Source organism: Heptranchias perlo, chromosome 10 (genome assembly GCF_035084215.1).
Source record: "Heptranchias perlo isolate sHepPer1 chromosome 10, sHepPer1.hap1, whole genome shotgun sequence".
Taxonomy (NCBI): domain Eukaryota; kingdom Metazoa; phylum Chordata; class Chondrichthyes; order Hexanchiformes; family Hexanchidae; genus Heptranchias; species Heptranchias perlo.
This window is the reverse complement of record NC_090334.1, coordinates 60,184,892-60,205,421: the sequence shown is the minus strand read 5'-3', so window position 1 is coordinate 60,205,421 and position 20,530 is coordinate 60,184,892. Positions and strand designations below refer to the sequence as shown.

At 39.6% G+C, this 20,530-nt stretch overlaps 1 protein-coding gene and 1 long non-coding RNA gene across 3 annotated transcripts in view; one reads left to right on the top strand and one right to left on the bottom strand.

Moving 5' to 3' along the window:
* The window catches only part of LOC137326619 (uncharacterized), a 55,231-nt gene extending 47,214 nt beyond the window's left edge, over positions 1-8,017 (top strand). Inside the window, exons 3-4 of the long non-coding RNA XR_010964234.1 lie at positions 595-695; positions 7,145-8,017. This is a non-coding gene — a long non-coding RNA (uncharacterized lncRNA). The remainder of the gene's footprint in view (positions 1-594; positions 696-7,144) is intronic.
* Positions 1-20,530, bottom strand: part of slc38a6 (solute carrier family 38 member 6) — a 64,088-nt gene that overhangs the window by 27,092 nt on the left and 16,466 nt on the right. For both annotated transcript variants that reach the window (XM_067991905.1, XM_067991904.1), the window contains exons 2-8: positions 19,066-19,196; positions 16,762-16,835; positions 15,853-15,905; positions 15,040-15,079; positions 7,761-7,839; positions 7,243-7,328; positions 875-933 (exon numbers count right to left, since the gene is read on the bottom strand). In XM_067991905.1, the coding sequence (XP_067848006.1) occupies positions 875-933; positions 7,243-7,328; positions 7,761-7,839; positions 15,040-15,079; positions 15,853-15,905; positions 16,762-16,835; positions 19,066-19,196 (522 nt within the window). The remainder of the gene's footprint in view (positions 1-874; positions 934-7,242; positions 7,329-7,760; positions 7,840-15,039; positions 15,080-15,852; positions 15,906-16,761; positions 16,836-19,065; positions 19,197-20,530) is intronic.

Below are 20,530 nucleotides of genomic sequence, written 5' to 3'. Positions count from 1 at the left end.
TAGATTTCCCAGCCATTGACAGGTTGTTGTAGGTGGCAGGTCAGTAGGCGAGGATATCCCAAGGCAGATCAGTGGCAGTATATTGCTGCTCTGATGCATTATCCTTCCATAGCACGTTACATAGGGTCAAGATCAATTTTCTTGCTATTCTCTCTCCCCTCCGCCCCCCCCCCCCCCCACCCCACACACACACACACACACACACCACACCCATTCCCTACATAGTAAGCTTCTCATCTTAGCTGGGCTGAGGCTGTTTACCTGGTGTAAAATGTTTGTTTTGTTTGCCCTGTATCAGCAGAGGGTGGAGAATGATGCACTGTGTAGAGGAACAAATGAACTATAAGGATGCAACTTTTAAAAATGGAAAACAAAATACAAAGGTTGAGTGCAGAATTTTAATTTTCTTTGCCAGATTATATTATCTACATCCTAGCCCTCATCATCCCACACTGCAGAACTACGTGGGCAACCTACTCCCAGGATCTGTCAGTGCTACTGAAAATTGCTTGCAAGATGTTCACAAGTAGTTTTGAGTGATGCTCTTTTCCATTACATAAATGTTTGATCTTTCCTTCATGCTTCATCACAAAGGCATAGCTGACAACAGGAGTGTTACAGGGAAACGTGCGTGAGAGCCTACATCCTATCACTCCATGGTACAGTGCACTGGAGCTCCAACATATTGCCCTGAGGTGAGAAAATGTTTTTCAAATGTATGTCCAGTGCATAGGTGGTCATGTAGGTACTTATGATCTGCAAACTTGGGGTGTAATTTATGTATTGGTACATGTTAGTCTTCTGCTGACCAACCACCCTAAAAATTGCAGACAATTTAATAGATTTAAAGGTAACAAATATAAATTAAACTCACCACAATGGCAAAGTAGACCATGAACAAGATGGACAAACCACTTGTGTAACCAAGAAACTCTATGAAAACAATAAGGTAAGTATTAGGAAATCTCAAATAAAAAGCTGCATGGGTAGGGAAAAAAGCACACACTGTACTAGTTTACACAAAGGATTTTTAGTACTGTATTACAATGCTAGGGAAATACAATTTCCTGATCTCTTGGGCAACTGCAAGACTGGACGAAAGAGCAATGCTTGCAAGTATTCCCCCTCTCCCACAAAAATAGCACACTGAGCACAGTAAACAGAAACATAGGCAAAAACATTTACAGAAAACATGTATTGGTGTATTTGGCAAAATGGCAGCCCTTTGAAGGAGTTAAACAAACAGCAAAGATTTTTTGGAAAGAATGGCAGCAAAGGACTCAAAACACAAATGTTGCATGCTTCTGCCACTGTTCACTTTTCCTCAACTAAGGGGGTGAGCATACACCTGCTCTCATATTTGTGACACTACTTCAGCTGGTTAACAGGTGGTGATGTACAAAAGGTGCTCAGTTATGTGGAGAGACTAGAGAAGCTGGGAATGTTCTCTTTAGAGCAGAGAAGGTTAAGGGGAGATTTAATAGAGACATTCAAAATTATGAAAAGGTGAGACATGACTGCAAGACGGTCAGGACTGGGAACTGAATATACCAGGTAATAAGGTCTTTAGGAAAGATAGGGATACGGGTAGAGGGGGAGGAGTAGCCTTAATGATTAAGGATGAAATTACTTCAATGATGAGAGGATATAACGAAAGGTAAACAGACAGTGGAGACTTTATGGGTAGAAGAAATAGAAAAGGAATTACGACTGTAATGGGAGTTGTGTATAGGCCCCCTGGTAGCAGCTGTGAAGGGGCAGAATGTATAAATGCAGAGATTAGACAAGCATTTAGTTATGGCAGAGTGGTTTTAATGGGGGATTTTAACTTTCATATTGATTGGGATAAGCAGACAAGCTCATGTCAGAAAGGTAGCAAATTGTATGTGTTCAGGACAGGTTTCTGCAACAATATGTCCTAGAACCAACAAGGCGGGCAGGTCATATTAGATTTCATAATTAGTAATGAGCTGCATTTAGTTAACAGCCTAACGGTGCGTTAGCATTTATCTTATAGCGATCATAATGTGGTCGAGTTCAACGTTGTGTTTGAAAGGGAGAAACCCGTATCAGCTACTAAGATTCTAAAGTTAGGTAAGGCTGACTTCAACGGGACGAGACAGAGACTGTCCACTGTAAACTGGGCAAATCTGTTAATGGGTAAAACGACAGAAGATCAATGGGAGGTGTTCAAAAAAGAATTTAACGTGATGGAGAACCAGTTTATACCCCTAAGAGGCAAGAGCTCTGCTTGCCAAAAAAAAAAGCCATGGATGACAAGAGGTAAGGGACAACATAAAACAAAGAAAAAGCACATATCCTGGCAATTGGGAGAGACATGAAGATCAGCAAGGGGTAATATAACAGATAATAAAAGCTACAAAAAGGGAATATGAAAAGAAACTTGCAAGGGATATCAAAATCAACACTTTTTTTTAAACAATTATATTAGGAAAAAGAGGGTGGTCAAGAGCAATGTGGGCTCCTTAAAAACTGATAATGGTGATACTGTAAATGAAAATAAGGAAATGGTGGACATGTTAAATAATTACTTTGCATCAGTATTTACAATAGAGGAAGAGGATAGTACGTCAGACACCCCAAAGAAACTAATTTTGAATCAGGGACAGGGACTCACCATAATTAATGTAAGCAAATTAACAGTAATGAAGAAAATAAAGGTGCTAAAGAGGGACAAATCCCCAGGACCAGATTGTTTCCATCCCAGGGTTTTAAAGGAAGTAGGTGAGAACATTGCAGAATCCCTAACTATAATCTTCCAAGGTTCTCAATTCAGGAACTGTTCCTTTAGATTGGAAAATTGCACGTCACTCTGCTATTTAAGAAAGGGGAGAGGGGGAAATCTGGGAATTATAGACCAGTTAGCCTAACATCTGTTGTCAGGAAATTACAAGTGTCTATAATTAAGGATAGAGTGACTGAAGACCTTGAAAATTTTCAGCTGTTCAAAGAGAGCCAGCATGGATTTGTGAAGGATAAATCATGCCTGACGAACCTAACTGAATTTTTTGCAGAGGTGACTAAAGTAGTGGACAGGGGGATGTCTATGGATGTTGTTTTATATGGACTTCCAGAAGGCATTCGATAAAGTCTCTCATAAGAGATTGTTTAGCTAAAGTTGAAGCTCGTGGAATTGAGGGCAAATTATTGACCTGGTTAGGAAAATGGCTGAGCGGCAGGAGACAGAGAGTAAGGATAATGAGCAGGATGTGACTAGTAGTGTCCCACAGGGATCGGTGTTGGGGCCTCAACTATTCACTGTATTTATTAACGACTTAGACGACAGGATAGAGAGCCACATATCCAAGTATGCCGACGGCACATAGATAGGCAGCATTGTAAACAGTGTAGATGGAAGCATAAAATTAGAGATATTCATGGATTAAGTGAATGGGCAAAATTGTGGCAAATGGATTTCAATGTAGGCAAGTGTGAGGTCATCCACTTTGGATCTAAAAAGGATAGAGCAGAGTACTTTCTGAATAGTGAAAAGCTCGAAACAGTAGAGGTCCAGAGAGACTTAGCGGTCCATGTACATAGATCATTAAAATGCCATGGACAGGTGCAGAAAAATAATCAAAAAGGCCTATATGTCTAGAGGACTAGAAGTTATGCTACAGCTATTCAAAGCCCTGGTTAGACCACACCTGGAGTACTGTGTTCAGTTCTGTGCATCGCACCTTAGGAAGGATATATTGGCCTTGGAGGGAATGCAGTATAACTTTACTAGAATGATACCTGGACTCCAAGGGTTAAATTACAAGGAGAGATTATACAAACTAGGGTTTTACTTCCTCGAATTAAGATTAATGGGTGATTTGATGAAATTTGCACGATATTAAGGGGAACTGATAGGGTAGATAGAGAGAAACTATTTCTACTGGTTGAACAGTCTAGGACTTGGGGATATAGTCTAAAAATTAGAGCCAGAACTTCCAGGAGTGAAGTTAGGAAACACTTCTACACACAAAGGGTGGTAGCAGTTTGGAACACTCTTCTGCAAACAGCAGTTGATGCTAGCTCAATTGTTAATTTTAAATCTGAGATTGATAGATTTTTGTTAACCAAAGGTATTAAGGGATATGGAGTTAGGTAACAGATCAGCCATGATCTCACTGAATGGAGGAACAGGCTTGAGGGGCTAAATGGCCTACTCCTGTTCCTATGTTCTGATACAGTAAATAAGGGGAAACTGTTTCCACTGGCAGGAGGCTCGGTGACCAGATTTAAGGTAATTGGCAAAAGAACCATTGAGTTACATCGAAATTACAGCACAGTAAAAGGCCATTTGGCCCATCTGGTCAATGCCGCCGTTTATGCTCCACACAAGCTTCCTCCCTCCCTACTTCATCTAACTTTATCAGCATATCCTTCTATTCCTTTCTCCCTTGTGTGCTTACTTAGCTTCACCTTAAACGCATCTATACTATTTGCCTCAACTACTCCTTGTGGTAGCACACTCCACATTCTTACCACTCTTTACCCAAATAAGTTTCTCCTGAACTTCCTAACGTATTTATTAGCAACTATTATATTTATGACCTCTAGTTTTGGACTCCCACACAAGTGGAAACATTTTCTCTACGTCTATATTTTCTCTACTACCAGGGGGAAAGACTAGGAGAAATGTTTTTACACAGTGAGTGGTTACGATAAGGAATGGAATGCACTGCTTGAAAGGGTGGGCGAAGCAAGTTTAATAATTTAAAATTTAATAACTTCCTAAAGGGAATTGGTTATATATTTGAAAAAGAAAATTTTGCAGAGTTATATGGAAAGAGCAGGCGAGTGGGACCAAATGGATAACTCAAAGAGCTGGCACAGGCACGGTGGACCAAATGGCCTCCTTCTGTGCGGTATGATTCTAACTTTTGATTCTTTTCTGATTTACATTTAGAATTTTTACTTCTGTATTTTTTTACCCACATCTTTTCTTAATCAATTTTTTGGCACTCTTGCAATCTCTCGCTTACGCATCCACTCCCCCAAAAAATAATTGTTGTGGAAATGTTATTTTGAGCAAGATGCAATAGGACCCGATTTACACAATACACACTTCAACACACCAGCCGCAACAAAAGTTTGAAGTTGGCAAAAAGAACAAGTTACAACTTGCCAACCGTAAAAACTCTTGTTTTCAATCATCTAAACAAAAACCACCTCAGGACAGACCATTAGCCTCCAGCAATGTAATTGCAGAAGAATAAAAGATTAGGTTCAAAAGTTTGCAATCCCGATTCCTTATGGTACAATGAAAGGGACACATTATGAATCAATCTTTAATTGCTCCAGCATCCTTAACCCAGCCCACAACACAAAATCACACGTGGCTAATGGTCACTTGGAAAATGAAAATTGAAAAAAAACTGTCTTCCAGAAACGATCATCTGGAATCAAACCTTCAAATTTAGTTCCGGAGCAGAAAAGAAAATCTGGAGTCCAAGTCACTTATCACTGATGAAAATCTGCTAAATCATTAAATTGTTGCAGTTCCGCATTTATTACGATTTCAAGGAGCTGCTGCTTTTGTCTGGTAAAAATTTGATTGTAAATAGATGCTGCATTTATTAAAGCAGTTTGATATTTGGTATTTTGAACATTTGCATGGTTTCAAGTGTTTCTGAAATCAACAGTTTAAAAAAAACTCTGATTTTAAGCAAAACAAAAAAGGTCAAATCACTAGTTGAACAATGAAGCTGCTAATATAGCATCCCACATGCACCTTCTCCCCAAGTTGAAATCAAGACGCAGCAACTGACTCCTAACTCACTCTTTCCCAGGATCTTAAACCGATGGAACTCATTACTTCACTCAAGCCTTTCCCTCCTCTTTACAATCTACAGGCTGTTTAAAACTAATGCTAATTGTTAGCTTGTCACTACTTCTTAATTTATCACATCTTCTGACCTACTTTCTTCAACCTTAATGATGTCTTGCACAGTGAGCTTTGATTCTTCACCTATATTTCTCGACAAAATGTTTTAAAACTTACAGGGTGAGATGACGTGCCTCAACAAAATTTATTTAAAATCTAATCTTCTTACACTATTGAAAAGTCAACACTGTTTTTGGACCTATACTTCACAGTACACAGATTAACTTAAGGAACTCAAACTACTAAAAAAAATTATTGAGTTAAGTGCAAATCAAATTTTAATGTTACTGAAGGGAGTGGAGGTTTCAAATATGTCGAGTACATTTGTGCCCATCATTTATTTCTTGCTGATTTGCAACAAACTTGTATCATGAGATCACCAGCATTTTGGAAATTATAGAATTCCACAATTGGGTATTGCAATCATACAAAATATCCAACAAAATAGCCAACTTCAGAATGTTAGGATACTAGAAAATAATTAACTCAGGACCCTGGGATTGTGGGCTGCTGAGCTAATTCTTCTTGAATCACATCAATTATTTCCATCTACTTTCATTCCCTTTCCAAACTCTATACATGGATACTTCCTAGAATTCCCATTTCCAAAAGGGACAGAGCGTGTCACTTACGAAGTTTCATAAAATCAGTGCACAAGTTATTGCAGTGTTAGTAGAGTGCTTATGCACATGCAGCTGCCATCACTTAGCATCTCGCAACCCTCTCCAAAAAAAATTAATTTGAATTATCTGTGTCATGACCAAGACAATGCATCATTTCACAAGCACTCCAAAAATGGTGGTAACTACAGATCAAAATATGCTATTAGGTATTTCAGCTTGATGGCATATTACACTAGGGACAGTCTCAAACTTCAACTATGGATGTGTTTTATTTCAAAAATTCAAAGCCAGCTTCCAGTGTGATAAAAACCATGAGAAAATAAACAAAAAAAAAAGTCTGTCACTCATTTCATGTTGGTAAGAAAGTGCAAAGCAAAGAAAGGTAACATTTACTCACACAGCAAAGGCTGCTTTCCTAAGGTAGAAGAGGAAATTTTATCAAAACAAGAAACACCTCAGATTAGTGTATACCTACACACATTTTGTGGCATATAAATTTAACAATGGAGAAGCTACAGTTTGAGAATTTCAAAATTAGGGTAGTTTTTCTCCCCCCATTTAGAATATTCAATTGAATAATCAGTCGTAGATTATTTAATGGAATTATATTTTGTCTTATATTAAGGTATCAATGGAAATAGAATTGTCATCAGAAGAGAAAAACATCAATTTCTTAGTGTGTCAATTACTATCAACATGGGAAGAATATCAAAAAACAATCACCTATTTTACGAAGAAGAGAAAGAGGGAGAACGACACAGATAACGGTAAAGATGAGGAGGATCTGTCCATTAAGATACCATGGTGTCCTAAAGTGTCAAAATAAAGATACTCAAGTTAAACAAGTGGTACCAGTAAATTAGTATAGTGACAAATGTAAGTATGTGTAAGACAGCAGCCACAATTTGTTGTAAGCATAGAAATTACCCTTTTGTGAGGAAACACCTGGTATAATTTTACTTCAGTATACATTTGATACAGCAAAATAGCAAAGTAAATGATGTGCAAAAACTATGGTTGGCATAATTCTGAGCCATGTTACAAATTCCTTGACAGAGGTTTATGCCATACATGGTTAAACGAAAAACATACTCCAATAATGGTTCACTAACAAAGAATCCAACATTATTGTACTGCGAGAAATTGAGCAGTACGTGCTTCTAGAAATATTATTGAGTATACTTAATTCAATTCCATTGAATTATCTATACATAATAACCTTCATCACTGCTGACACTCACCCACTGTAGTTGTTATGTAGGAAACCAGCAATTGCAGCAGGTAGTTCCGATTTTATGATGAACAGATAAGACGACATTGCTGATGGCAAAAAAAAAAATCAGACAAAGTTCAGAATACACTTGGCTCTTTTTCCCTCTATTTGTTATTTTATACTTATCCATTAACAAGAGCTGTATTAAACTCCACTGGTGATTCAATCAGTAAATAGACTGTCTAATGTGGTACTGACCAATTAAGTTTCATGAGACAAGACAACATGGACAGTTACTAGAATCTGTATTTCCCACTAAACTATTAAAAATATCAATGGATTTCTTGTACGATTTTCTTTATCTCCTGCTTCAACAACTGAAAGTTAAAACTATCAAATTACAAACCATTCAGCCATAAATATTCTAAATTAATCTAAGTTGGTTACACACAAGGAGGAGCTTTCTATTTTGAGACATGTAGGCTGTCAATCCTATTCTGTTTGGATGAAGATTTCAATCCCAGGTCAAGAATTGTGGTCATTTATGCCATAGTTGTTACATGATTTCTGAAAAAGCATGCTGTACAACTTTTTCAAAATAGGATTTGTCCTATGTTTCATGTTTTTGAAACCCATTAAGTCAAAATCTCTCAGGTCTAAGTCCCAATCTTTCACATCTTCCAGTTCTGACGAAAGGTCTTCGACCTGAAACGTTAACTCGGTTTCTTTCTCCACAGATGCTGCCTCACTTGCTGAGCTTTTCCAGCATTTTCTGTTTTTAACCCAATATTTCACAAATCCTTTTTAGCCAGGAAATGTTTCCTGTTCAATTCTTGTACGGCAAAGACCCCACAAAAAAGCATTTCTAGCCTTCTTCAAATGTACAAATCAACAAGGCCAATGTTTTGGACAATGTTAAGAAAAACATTTTTAAAAAACATTGTATGTGATTATGATTAACTTAATCATCACATCAAGATAACTATGTGGTATAGTGCCATAGAACCATTGCATCTTGCTCCAGAAGTGACAAGAACAGGACAGCAAAATACAAATTAATTTTAGGTGAAGAGTTTGGTCAGACCCTATATTTGGAGTACTGTGCGCAGTTCCAGTCACCTAATCAGAACGATATTGTCATCTTTGAGACGATAAAGAACTGAACAACAAAGTTAGTTCTAGATATCAGGAATTTAAGGTAGAGGAAAAGTTGGGCTGGTTTTCTTTGGAAAAAAGTGATTGATATGGTGAAACTGAAGCTTTTAAGACTATGAAGGGAATAGACAAAGTAGATCCAGAAAAATTGTGCACACAGTGGTGAAGAGCTCAAATACCAGGAGACACAAGCTGATTGTTAGGAACAAGGGAAGTCAGATTTTTGTGGCCTTCTCACCTGAGTCAGAAGGTTGTGGGTTCAAGTCCCACTCCAGAGATATGAGCACATGATTTAGGCTGACACCTAAGTGCAGTACTGAGGGAGTGCTGCACTGTCAGAGGTGCCGTCTTTCGGATGAGACATTAAAACAGAGGCCCTGTCTGCCCTCCCAGGTGGACGTGAAAGATCCCATGGCGTTATTTCCAAGAGCAGGGGAGCTCTCCCGACGTTCTGGCCAACATTTATCCCTCAACCAACACCACCAAAAATAGATTACCACATTGCCGTTTGTGGGACCTTGCTATGCGCAAATTGACTGCCGTGTTTCCTGTAATACAACAGCACTATAAAACGCATTGAGACACCCTGAGGTCGTGAATGACTATATAAATGCAAGTTCGTTCTTTCTTCTAAGATTTTCACACTAAGGGGAACATTATGGAATAAGTTAGCAAGAAAAATCATCAAATAGACAGTATAATTGAGCTCGAGACACATTTAGATGTGTTTCTGGAGAGAAAAAAAAATCAGTGATATGTCGAGAAGGCAGGTAGACGTGGATCCAACAAAAAGAGATGGGTTTAATCTAAAATTCTGCACAACTGTTGAACATCAAGTCAATGAAATCTCTTTTCTGACCTTTGGGATTAAGGAACCTGATCTGGCCCAGTCTGGAGGTCACCTAAACATCATAATTACTTCCACTCAGCTTCCTGCCTGATCGCTGTACGGTAGGAAAACTGTGCTCCTTGTTGCATTTGCACATCAAGGTCTTAAACAGAAGATCAATGAAGCCAGCCAATCTGAAAATTGCTTTACCTTAATATAAAATTAATGTACCTGCAAAGATTAAATTTAAAACTTTTGTTATAAACTATACAAAATGTTCAGTCTTTGGAGCAAACACATCATTTTCAAATCAAGGTCAGCAGGTGGTCCATGGCTAGTACATGCACAGGGCTACCCCAGAGGCCTCATTTACTGTTGAGTGAAATTCTTTAGAAGCTGTATTTACACAAGTTGGGGAAATAGCACAGGCAGAATTGTGTAGAGTTAAATAATTAGCATTAAAACACAAGAAAAAAGACTGCTTAAGATAGCTATTCTTCAAAAGAACTTTCACTGACTTATATGTAGATATCCAATTCTAATGTTTTGACATGCAACAATTTTAGGAGAGAATGTTGCAGTGATCAATTTGAGGAATGTCAGTACTGTGAAATACAAATATACCACACTTTACCCCTCCTCCCAACTACACACACTCTTACTCTATCCAATGTTAGCCTAAAACACTCCCAGGTCAACAAGGGTTAGAAGCAGGATAAAGCTCCTTTGACAGCATCCTTATTACAGTGCAGCGAGTGCTAAATTCTGGGCAAATTTGTATTGTAGTCCTACCCCAAGATTTCCTGTGGCATGATCAGATTTTTCCTATAGGCTGCTTTATCTTATGATTTATTTTATTTTTGTTTTCTTCTACATCAGTAATAGCTAAGCTACATTAAAACAAATGAAATAATGTTTTGTTAAATAAATCCAATAGTTACAACTTGCTAAAACTGATGCACTATATTAACCAATAATTATTAGTCCTAAACTGTGGCTACATATGGTCCATTCCATTTTCATGTATTGTGTAAATACAGTTTTAAAATCATTGTGCCCTAACAACGGGACACCAAGACAGTGCGTTTTCCTTTGCTCATCTCCAAGAAGCTTACCAGTTCCTGCCAAGTGCACCTTCTCAGATATAGGAGTACTAAACTGGATTAAAGATTGATTCATGCACAATAGAATATCTTGACACTGTTGAATCTGAACCACTTCCAGGATCCTAAATGCCTGCAGACCAGTTCCTTCACCCTGCTCACCCCTCTCACAGCACCTAGTACAGAGAGAGATATAGTAAGCTCCCACTATGTATGTCTGTCAACATATCCAATTCTGGGTAGCTATGGAAGCTAACAAAAAGTTATATGACCGTTACATTAACTACAACTCTGTAGTACTGTGCTTGAGTGTTTCAATGAGCTGCACATAGCAAAGTTATGAATTGGTAGGGCTGCTTGATCAGTCTGAATGGTTTGCCAGTTAGTTATAAAGAAAGTAAAACTATCACCACAAAAGCAAAAATATGTACTTCAAATGTTCACAGTAATAATGAAGATTGAAATATAATTCCAAATTTAAGGATGCTCAATTCTTGACAAAGAAAGAGCTTCTCAATGTTTTGTGTAGAAAAGCATAAAGAAATTTGGGTCTCACAGATTCTATGCATTATTACCTTTTGAAATAGGATATTTGCAGAAATTATAGTACTGGATAAAGGAGGGTTAAAGAGATACAAAACTAGCTTATACCTTTATATTATACAAAAGAATTGTTACAACTGGATAGGTAATAAAATTTAGTGCATACCAATTATTTCTGCATAGTCACTAATCACAAACTTTCAGGGGAATACAGGAGCCTCCTCAGGTGAGGGATACTATGTGATGCTGAGAAAAGTTTGCATATTTAAACTTTTGTTGACCCAGCACGAGGGATCATACTATTTGCATGGATTTTGTGGGCTAACACAGCTGTAGTATATCATATTTGCACCAAAACTTTGAATAATCTGATTTGTAAAAAGCTAGGTCATTGTAGAATTTGTTTTAAATTAAAGGGCAACATCCTCCATTCAGGGAGTTTTCAGAACAGTCAGCTTTCACATTTGGCATATTGGTTGACAGGAACTATTGTCATTTTCTTTCATTTCAAAACAGACAGAAGAGAAACTCACTAACTCGCCTCATAAGAGCCTTGTCAGGCCATATACCATCCGTGGACAAGAAAGTGTGGGTGCGGGTGGTGATCCTAAAAGGTGTGACACCATCTCACCCTCACCTTTTTGTCACAATTAATGCAAACACAAGCTCATGTTACTATTTCTTTGTCATATTACATATCTCTTCTTTCAAATCCCTCAAAGCAATAAGGATATTATGCCAATTAAAATGTTAAACACTACCACAAAAACATGTTGCACCACAGAACAGTAGCACACACATTTGTATCTATGATTCTCCCATGCTGAGTCTCTCATCTCAGGTAATAATTTGCCCCACCAGGGAGGAGAGTAGGATGAAAGCTCCCATGCATCTCAACCAAACATTAACTTGATTTAGAGTCATTATGTGCTGTTCGCCAGGGAAATAGAAGAACCATAAATAGGTGGAAGACATCTTGGGATTCAGTGCTACGGTAGGTTGGTACACTTTTACTGGTGGGTTGAGTTTGAACCCAGCCCAGAATCAATGAGTTGAAACTCTCCTTTCCATAGATGCCAACCATTTGCATTTGATATGGACAGTCAATGTTCTGGGGGCAGCAGAAACAGATCCACACTAATTTTCTACAAAATGGGGACTGCATCCCTCCCTCCTCAGCACTCCACTGGGGCTTCTACCTAAGTCTTCTTGTTATTGCTGCAAACTGAACTGATTGATTACGGCTGCATGTTCGACTACAGTACAAAGCCACATCTAATTACTTCAGCAGCAAAACAGAACTTGGGTGGCAGCTTCAAAGTGGCACTGACAGGGGAGAAGAAAAACTGCCAGCACGAACTCAGGGGAGAAAAAGTGCCAACATAAACTTGGAGAGGAGGAAAAGCAGAGTATCTGCATGGATTTGGGGGCAAGGGGAAAGGAGAATGGGAGCTTGAAACAGGAAGGAGGGGAGTAGTAGCTTTCAGTGGAAAGATAGAAAAGTGCTAGCTTGAGCTGGGGGTGGGGGTTGTTGGAAGAGTGAGTTCCAGCATCCATGGTGCAGGGAAAAGAGCTGAGCAACAAGTTGAACTGGGGGTGGAGGAGAAAAGTTCCAGTTTGAATTGAGGGAGGACAGGGAGAAGATCTGCAGGGTTGGAGGGGGCAAGACAGTATCTCTGTAAACAAAGTGGAGGGTTTGAAGGGGTCAATGGTCTCTGTACTAGGGAGGAGGATGTGGCTAGCGGTACGTTGACCGTTGAGGTAGCTTTTGGGGAAGTGATGGTCTAACTGGTCTATTTAAAACAAAAATCAGTTTATTTTTTCCAATTTTTTTTAGAATAAACATCAATTGTTAAGTATAGAAATGATTAAAATTAACTAAAATGCACTATTTATAATATAAATCTCTCCAATGCAAGGGGGTTTAACTACCGCTTAATCACAAGCCCGTGCCTCACTATACTTTAAGTATAACTTGAACAAGTTATAAGCTTTTTTGAGTCGTTTCTTTGGAAACAATTCGTCCATTTGCACAGTTTTGTAAGTTGGCATGTATGCCTTTTCCCCGCCAAATGTAAAACCAAATGATTTGCACAGCTTTGTGTTCTACATGACATGTCCACGGAGTGATACGCATTTGCATTATCACGGAGGAAATTAACATGGATGCTCTCCGGAGACAGACCGACATGGGAGTGCTTGATGCTGCTACTGTGACAACGCTTATCTAAGCAGCATGGGCATCTTTCGACTTGACCAGTAGAAAAAAATTCAACAAGTAGTTTAAGAAACAAAAAAACTTAGTAAAGTAATATGCTGCATTGATAAAGGTTTGCATGTCTCCCAAAACAATCTGGGCAGAATTAGCTTCTGTAAAACAAAGTATTTAAATTTTATTACAAACAGATGCCAAAATTGTAGATTTAGGTTCAGACAAACTACTCATTTACATTTCTTTTACTAGGTTACACAATTAACAGCAGGTTCTGGTTACATCTGTTCATGACAGAACTCTGTTGGACATGTGAAATGGTTTACTTTAATTCTTAGCAACATATGACGTTCGTTTTTATGGCGAGGCAGCTCAAATTTAGAAGGGAAGGGCACTGGATTTACTGAAAACTAGATGTTATTAACCATGTTAGTGGAACATGCTAGAGTTCCCACTGAAGATGGGCAGGTTGGGAATTTTTAATTTTTTTTTAAAAAAGAGAAACTCTTTCAGCAAGTGGTTGAGATAGCAACAGTTTTACAGGATTAATTGCCATCTTAGATAAACAAATGCAGCATGGAGGGGAAATGTTGCGTTTATCGTTAAACCAAGTGCATCGCACCTTGCTTTAGGTGATACTTGCAGACCACCCAAGGTAATGAAAGAAAAGCTGAGTATAAATTATTTATGCGTCAAAGTGTTTCTTCTGTAGGCAAGTCATTAATACACCAATAACAATATTCCTGTTCATGCATCTTTCAGGTGACGTGCGTGAAGTGCTGGGCATGTCTCTCTCTCACATGTGTGCGTGTGCACGTGCACAGGGAGGTTCCATTATTTGCCTACAAATAATAGCATCTGCACCATTAGGGGCACATCTGGGCTTGTCCGCCGTTGGCACACATCCAGAAAGTCCGACGGACATGGCTTGGGGTTGGGGTTGGGTAGGGGCAGGTTTCCTGGAAATCAATTGATGATGGCCCCTTTTATGAATGAGCCGCAGTGAATTGTGTTTCCCAGGGGTACAGGCCTTGATGCCACCCTGGACCCTCAGCTTATCCCTAGTTCTGCCCCACCAGGGAGATACGCATGGTCTGACTAAGAATACCTCCGCTGACCCAGGATCCTGGAACTCCTGAATGGGGAGCCCAGCTTCGATCCTGTGAAGTGGATTGATCTTTATTGGTGGAGACTACAACAAAAAAAGTGACAAGTATAAAACAAAAGGCAGAACAAAATTGGAGTGTATGAAAACCACCCTCACAATACCGAGTGTCCAAGCATTTTATTTTCCAAGCCTCCCACTCACTTTTTACCTCAACATTCAAAATATGCCAGAAATAACACATTTATAAAAGTTGATCAATTCCTCTTAAATTATCATTGGTGTTTGAGCTTCTGGAAGGAAATGCCATTATTCAACTTACTCTGGTCAAGTAATTTCTCTCGAGATAGATTAGCTTACCTCCGATGTTCTGTATCAATATCGTACTGGCAACCACAACCTGCAACAAAACCCCACAAATCTCAGTTAGAAAGAAACAAGAACGAACTTCTTGAGGATGTCCCAGAGAACTTTACAACCAATAAGTTACTTCTAAAGTGCAGTTACTGTTGTTACGTGGCAGCCAATTTGAGCATAGCAACATCTCAACAGCAAGTGAGATGAATGACCAGATCTCTGTTTTTGGCGTTAGTTGAGGAAAGACTGTTGGCCACGATACCTGGATAATCCCTGCTCCTCTTCAAACAGGGCGTGGGATATCAGTTTAACATTTCATTTGAAAGACGGCTCCTACAATGCAGAAATCCATAAGTGTCATGAAGTGTCACCCTAGATTATGTGCTCAAGGACTGCAATTGAGTTTGAGACCACAACTTTGAGTCAGAGGAAAGAATGCTAAGCCTTTAGTGATCGTGATATCATGCAGGAATTTTAATATTCCATCTTGTCCTCAGACTGATTATCTTATTAGGGCGGGCAAGCCAGAGAGCGGGCCAGAAAGCCGGTGGGGGCGCATGTGTGGGGTGCTTAGATTTGTATCTACTTGAAACAAATTGTTAGCATTTCAATTTTGTATAGCAAGGATGTATGTGGCAGTGCTGACAGACCAGAAGAAATGAGGAGCAGGGAAAAATAACTCACTTTCAATGAATGGGATCATTTACAATGCTCTACAGATACACATGGCTCGTCAAGAAAAGCATGCAAGAGCTTGTTCGTTTGTCAGTCTAATAAACTTGTATGGCGCACAACAAAGTGTATCACTATCATTACCTTCCCAGTTGTCTTAAAGGCACAAAATCCAAGGTCTTCATAGGATGTCAGTGCTATGGATATATAAGGGAGATGTTATTGATGGAACTGGGCTTCCTCTTTAGATTGCAGTTTTGAAATTTCATCAGTATGATGCCACTCTTTCCTTTTCAGCTCTCTTAGGAACTTTATTAGAACAATTCCCACTCTATTGGCAGGGGTGGGGGGGATTTTAACCACCCAGGATGGGCAGGAGAGGAGCAGTGGGGTTAAATTCTTAAAAATGTGAAACCCGACTCCAACATGGCTCGAATGCGCCTACTTCCAGTTTAAACGGGGCGGGTGACTAACGTGCTCTCAAGAGGCGGGTCAGTAATTTTAATATTTTAATGAGGCTGCGCGCCTCAGATTTTAGCAACCATTTGGATTTAATGGTTGGGGGCCAAGTTTCCCAGGGCTCAGGAAACCTGGCAACTAAAGGGAGGTGCGAACAGCAGGATCCAGCTGTTAGATGCTTTTCCAGCACCGTTTGTAGGCCAAGAGGAACAGGAGTGCTTCTTCCCAGACCCCGAATCTGCCCCACTTCCTGCGATCTCCAGATGGCCCCCCCCCCACCAAGCTGCCAGGCAGGAAGCGAAGTTAAAAAATTCAACTAACGGCTTGACCTTATTTTCGACAGGACCTCCGCGTTCCCCACATTTCCGGGTCTCCTGGTCGCTAAAAGTCACCCCCACCTCATCCCCATAAATATCAGGGACTATATATCAGATAAAAAGGAATAATGTTTAATATTAATAAATGCCCTATGACATTAGTTTTTTTTTTAATTGAAGGCATTCTTAGCAACATCACTTTGATCATTCTAAGATAACTTATTACTGAGTGTTTACAACCCACCATGACAGTAAAATAGTTTGTTCTTCAACTCACCAGTCTGACCACACAACTCAAGCATCAGATGAATTGAGTACGCAGCCAGGAAAGCAACTAACAGCAATAGGGCACTGTGGTAAGAAAACATTAAGGCAGTATGTAAATACAGAGTAACAGAACAATTAACGATGACACTTCCCTGTAATATGATGTGGAGATGCCGGTGATGGACTGGGGTTAACAATTGTAAACAATTGTAACACCAAGTTATAGTCCAACGATTTTATTTTTAATCCCACAAGCTTTCGGGGGCTTTCCCCTTCCTCAGGCGGTGTGGAAGTGACAATTTCGAATCCTTCGCATTTTAAGATCACAAAACAAAGCCTGGTGATTACTGCCCGTTGCCAAGGCAATCACAGTGAGCAGACACAGATACCACCATCACACGAGAGGACACCACCCACCAGGTGCACGGTTCATACTCCTGTGACTCGGCCAACGTTGTCTACCTCATACGTTGCAGGAAAGGATGCCCCAGAGCATGGTACATTGGCGAGACCATGCAGACGCTGCGACAACGGATGAACGGACACCGCGCAACAATCGCCAAACAGGAGGGTTCTCTCCCTGTCGGGGAACACTTCAGCAGTCATGGACATTCAGCCACCGACCTTCGGGTAAACATACTCCAAGGCGGCCTTCGAGACACACGACAACGCAAAATCGTCGAGCAGAAATTAATAGCCAAGTTCCGCACCCATGAGGACGGCCTCAACCGGGATCTTGGGTTCATGTCACGCTACACGTAACCCCACCAGCGAACAAATGTTATCTGTTTTTAATATAACGGGTCATTGACTGTCTTCGTTCTGTCTCTTTTTTTTTCCCTTTTTTTTCTTTTTTTTCCTTTTTTTGGGGGGGTTGTATATTCAGTGGCCTTTTAGATGACACCTTTCTGTCTGCTCACTGTGATTGCCTTGGCAACGGGCAGTAATCACCAGGCTTTGTTATGTGATCTTAAAATGCGAAGGATTCGAAATTGTCACTTCCACACCGCCTGAGGAAGGGGAAAGCCCCCGAAAGCTTGTGGGATTAAAAATAAAATCGTTGGACTATAACTTGGTGTTGTAAAATTGTTTACAATTCCCTGTAATAAACACACAAACACTGCATGTGAAAGCAGAACTCTAATTTTGCTACCAAATTTTCTCTTCTTCTATAGGCAGAGCTGGGGTATAGTTCCATAGATGCAGCCCCAAAGATATCTCACCCAAGTAACCATTCTTGACATGAGATCTAAGACAGTAAATATCAGCAGACTATTCAACTGTGGAGAGTTATAACAGTTGAGCCCGATTCCATCCACATATACACACTTCCAATCAGGCATTTGTGGATAGCAAGAATGAGCAGGAACCCTGTCAATGTTAAGGCGTCGGCTTTGGTTCAGTTGGTAGCATTCTCGCCTCCAAGTCAGGAGGTCGTAAATTCAAGTCCCACTACGGAAACTTCAGCGCATAATCCAGGCTGACATCTCAGTGCAGTACTGAGGGAGTGCTGCGCTGTTGGAGATGCTGGCTTTCGGATGAGGCCCCGTCTGGCCTTTCAGGTTGGTGTAAAAGATCCCAGGGCACTATTCGAAGAGGAGTGTTCGTGGCCAATATTTATCCCTCAACCAACATCACTGAAAAAAAGATTATCTGGTCATTATCTCATTGCTGGTCTTGGGACTTTACTGATATCAACACGGTGTCAATTTGCACACAGCAATCTCAGGTCAGGCTTGACAGGAGGATAAAACACCCATGATTCTGCCTATAACTTCTGGAATTCATCCTCAAAACAAATACTTGCTATTGAATTAATATGCCCTTTTCAATTTGCACACTAGCCTATATCTCTAATGTAAAAATGCAAAATTTTCCAGGGATTTATGCCATAAGATTCCTCCACCAATTGTATGTTATTAATATTTAGATTTCCCCTTCAGGCTGTCATGTACTTATATTTGATTGGGGGTTGGGGGGGAAACATAAGTGACGAATGTTGCATATACCTCCAGCTTAAAATTACAAATCCCACATAATTACTTATTTTCAAGTTGGAGCCGTTCTTGAGTTCTCAGCTTTTGGTCAGCCTTTGCCAGTTTTCTAGGTTGACATGTATGGCAAATGCCAATTGGCACATATTTTTGTGCCATAGTCTAACAGCTTATAAGAACTCCATTGTGACTATTCAGACATTTCATTCATGACCCTTATAATTATCAGAAAAAGGGTGACATTGCAAGGTTCAGATACAGGCAAAGAATTCAGGAGGTCAACCAATCAAACCAAATGCAGATATGTCTTGCTTTCTTACCTGAAACCAATAATACCTGTGTTAGCCATTGCATATGCCAAGCCCAGGATGCCACTTCCCATGATTGCATGCATTATATTGAACACAGAGGAAACAAACGAAGCTCGCAATGATTCCTGGCGCCCGGGTGCCTGTAAAAACAAAGTTGCATTATAAAGGACCATTACAGTAGATTGTTCACATTGTGAAAATCAACTCTTCATGCAGCTAGCAGTATAGATCCTACAATGAGAACATAGGTCACAGCATATTCATTATAAAATATTGTATTCATTTAACTTCATAGCTTTGTCCAGGTGGTTTCTTTTTATTCACGTCCCATTGTATCAAATGCATTATAGAAACAAAACTATTGGAGAAATGGTTGAAGCATGCAGCTATATATTGATGAGTGTATATAACAGTATAGTCACAGTACCAAACCATAATTCAGAGGTGGCTGGAATGTACTTGATGAACGAGGCCCACTTCACTGAGCCCCACACATTAAAATCTCTTTATTGGCCTACATTTACAAGCCAGCTTGGGGTGAGGATTGTCTGTGCTGTGGTAGCAGGCAGCTTCATTGCACATGTACGTTTATTTCTGGGACACTTTGCTGGCTCCAGCCTTTACACTGGAGTCAATGGACTACAACTCCAACATTCGCTGAGCCTTAGCATGTGGTTTAGATGTACTGATTTTGCAGTGTTACATCATGATTCACCAGATAGCAGCATTAGCTTACACCAAATTTGCACAGTAAATACTCAGATTTACAGGTGCCAGTCTTCACTGTAGAGTTTGACAATTCAGTTAGCCCTTCCTTTGGTTTTACAAATTTATGACCATTGAAAGTCCCTATTTTAGTTGGAATAAACTGCCAAAACAGCTGACTACAGAAATGTTTACAGTGGATTTTGAACTCAACAATATTTTTTCCAAAGCAATTTAGTCTTGCAGGAACACGTATACATGTTTTGAGCAACCCATTTTAAATAAGGAGTTCCATATCAGCTGGCGTTAATGCAACTGGCTATTTATTCTTGTTCAGCTTTCTCGAAAAAAGCCTCCGATTTGAGTCATTATTTTCATCCTGCACCTTCCTCAGTCATTCCATGATGACTTTTTCTCCCTCCTTCCCTTTTCTTCTGAGGTAATCGGGATTGCTTCAACCACATTTCTGGATTTCAGAGGACACCAGATGCCAATGCAAGGGATTAAATACCAGTTTTTAAACGTACCTTGCTTGGGCCATCAAAGACATTAATCAAATGAAACAATTATGCATTGCTTCCATGCACAGAAAAGTGAATAGATGGCCACAAAAAAAAACTTTAGGAGGCATCATGTACACATGGTAATGAATAGTGCATGGTAATATGGGTGTAGTACTTTGAAAGGGTGAATGGAAGCAAAGTGAATGATTTTAAATTTCCTTTAACAACTTGATTCACTTTTTTTCTTTAGTGCGTTCCTTACCTGC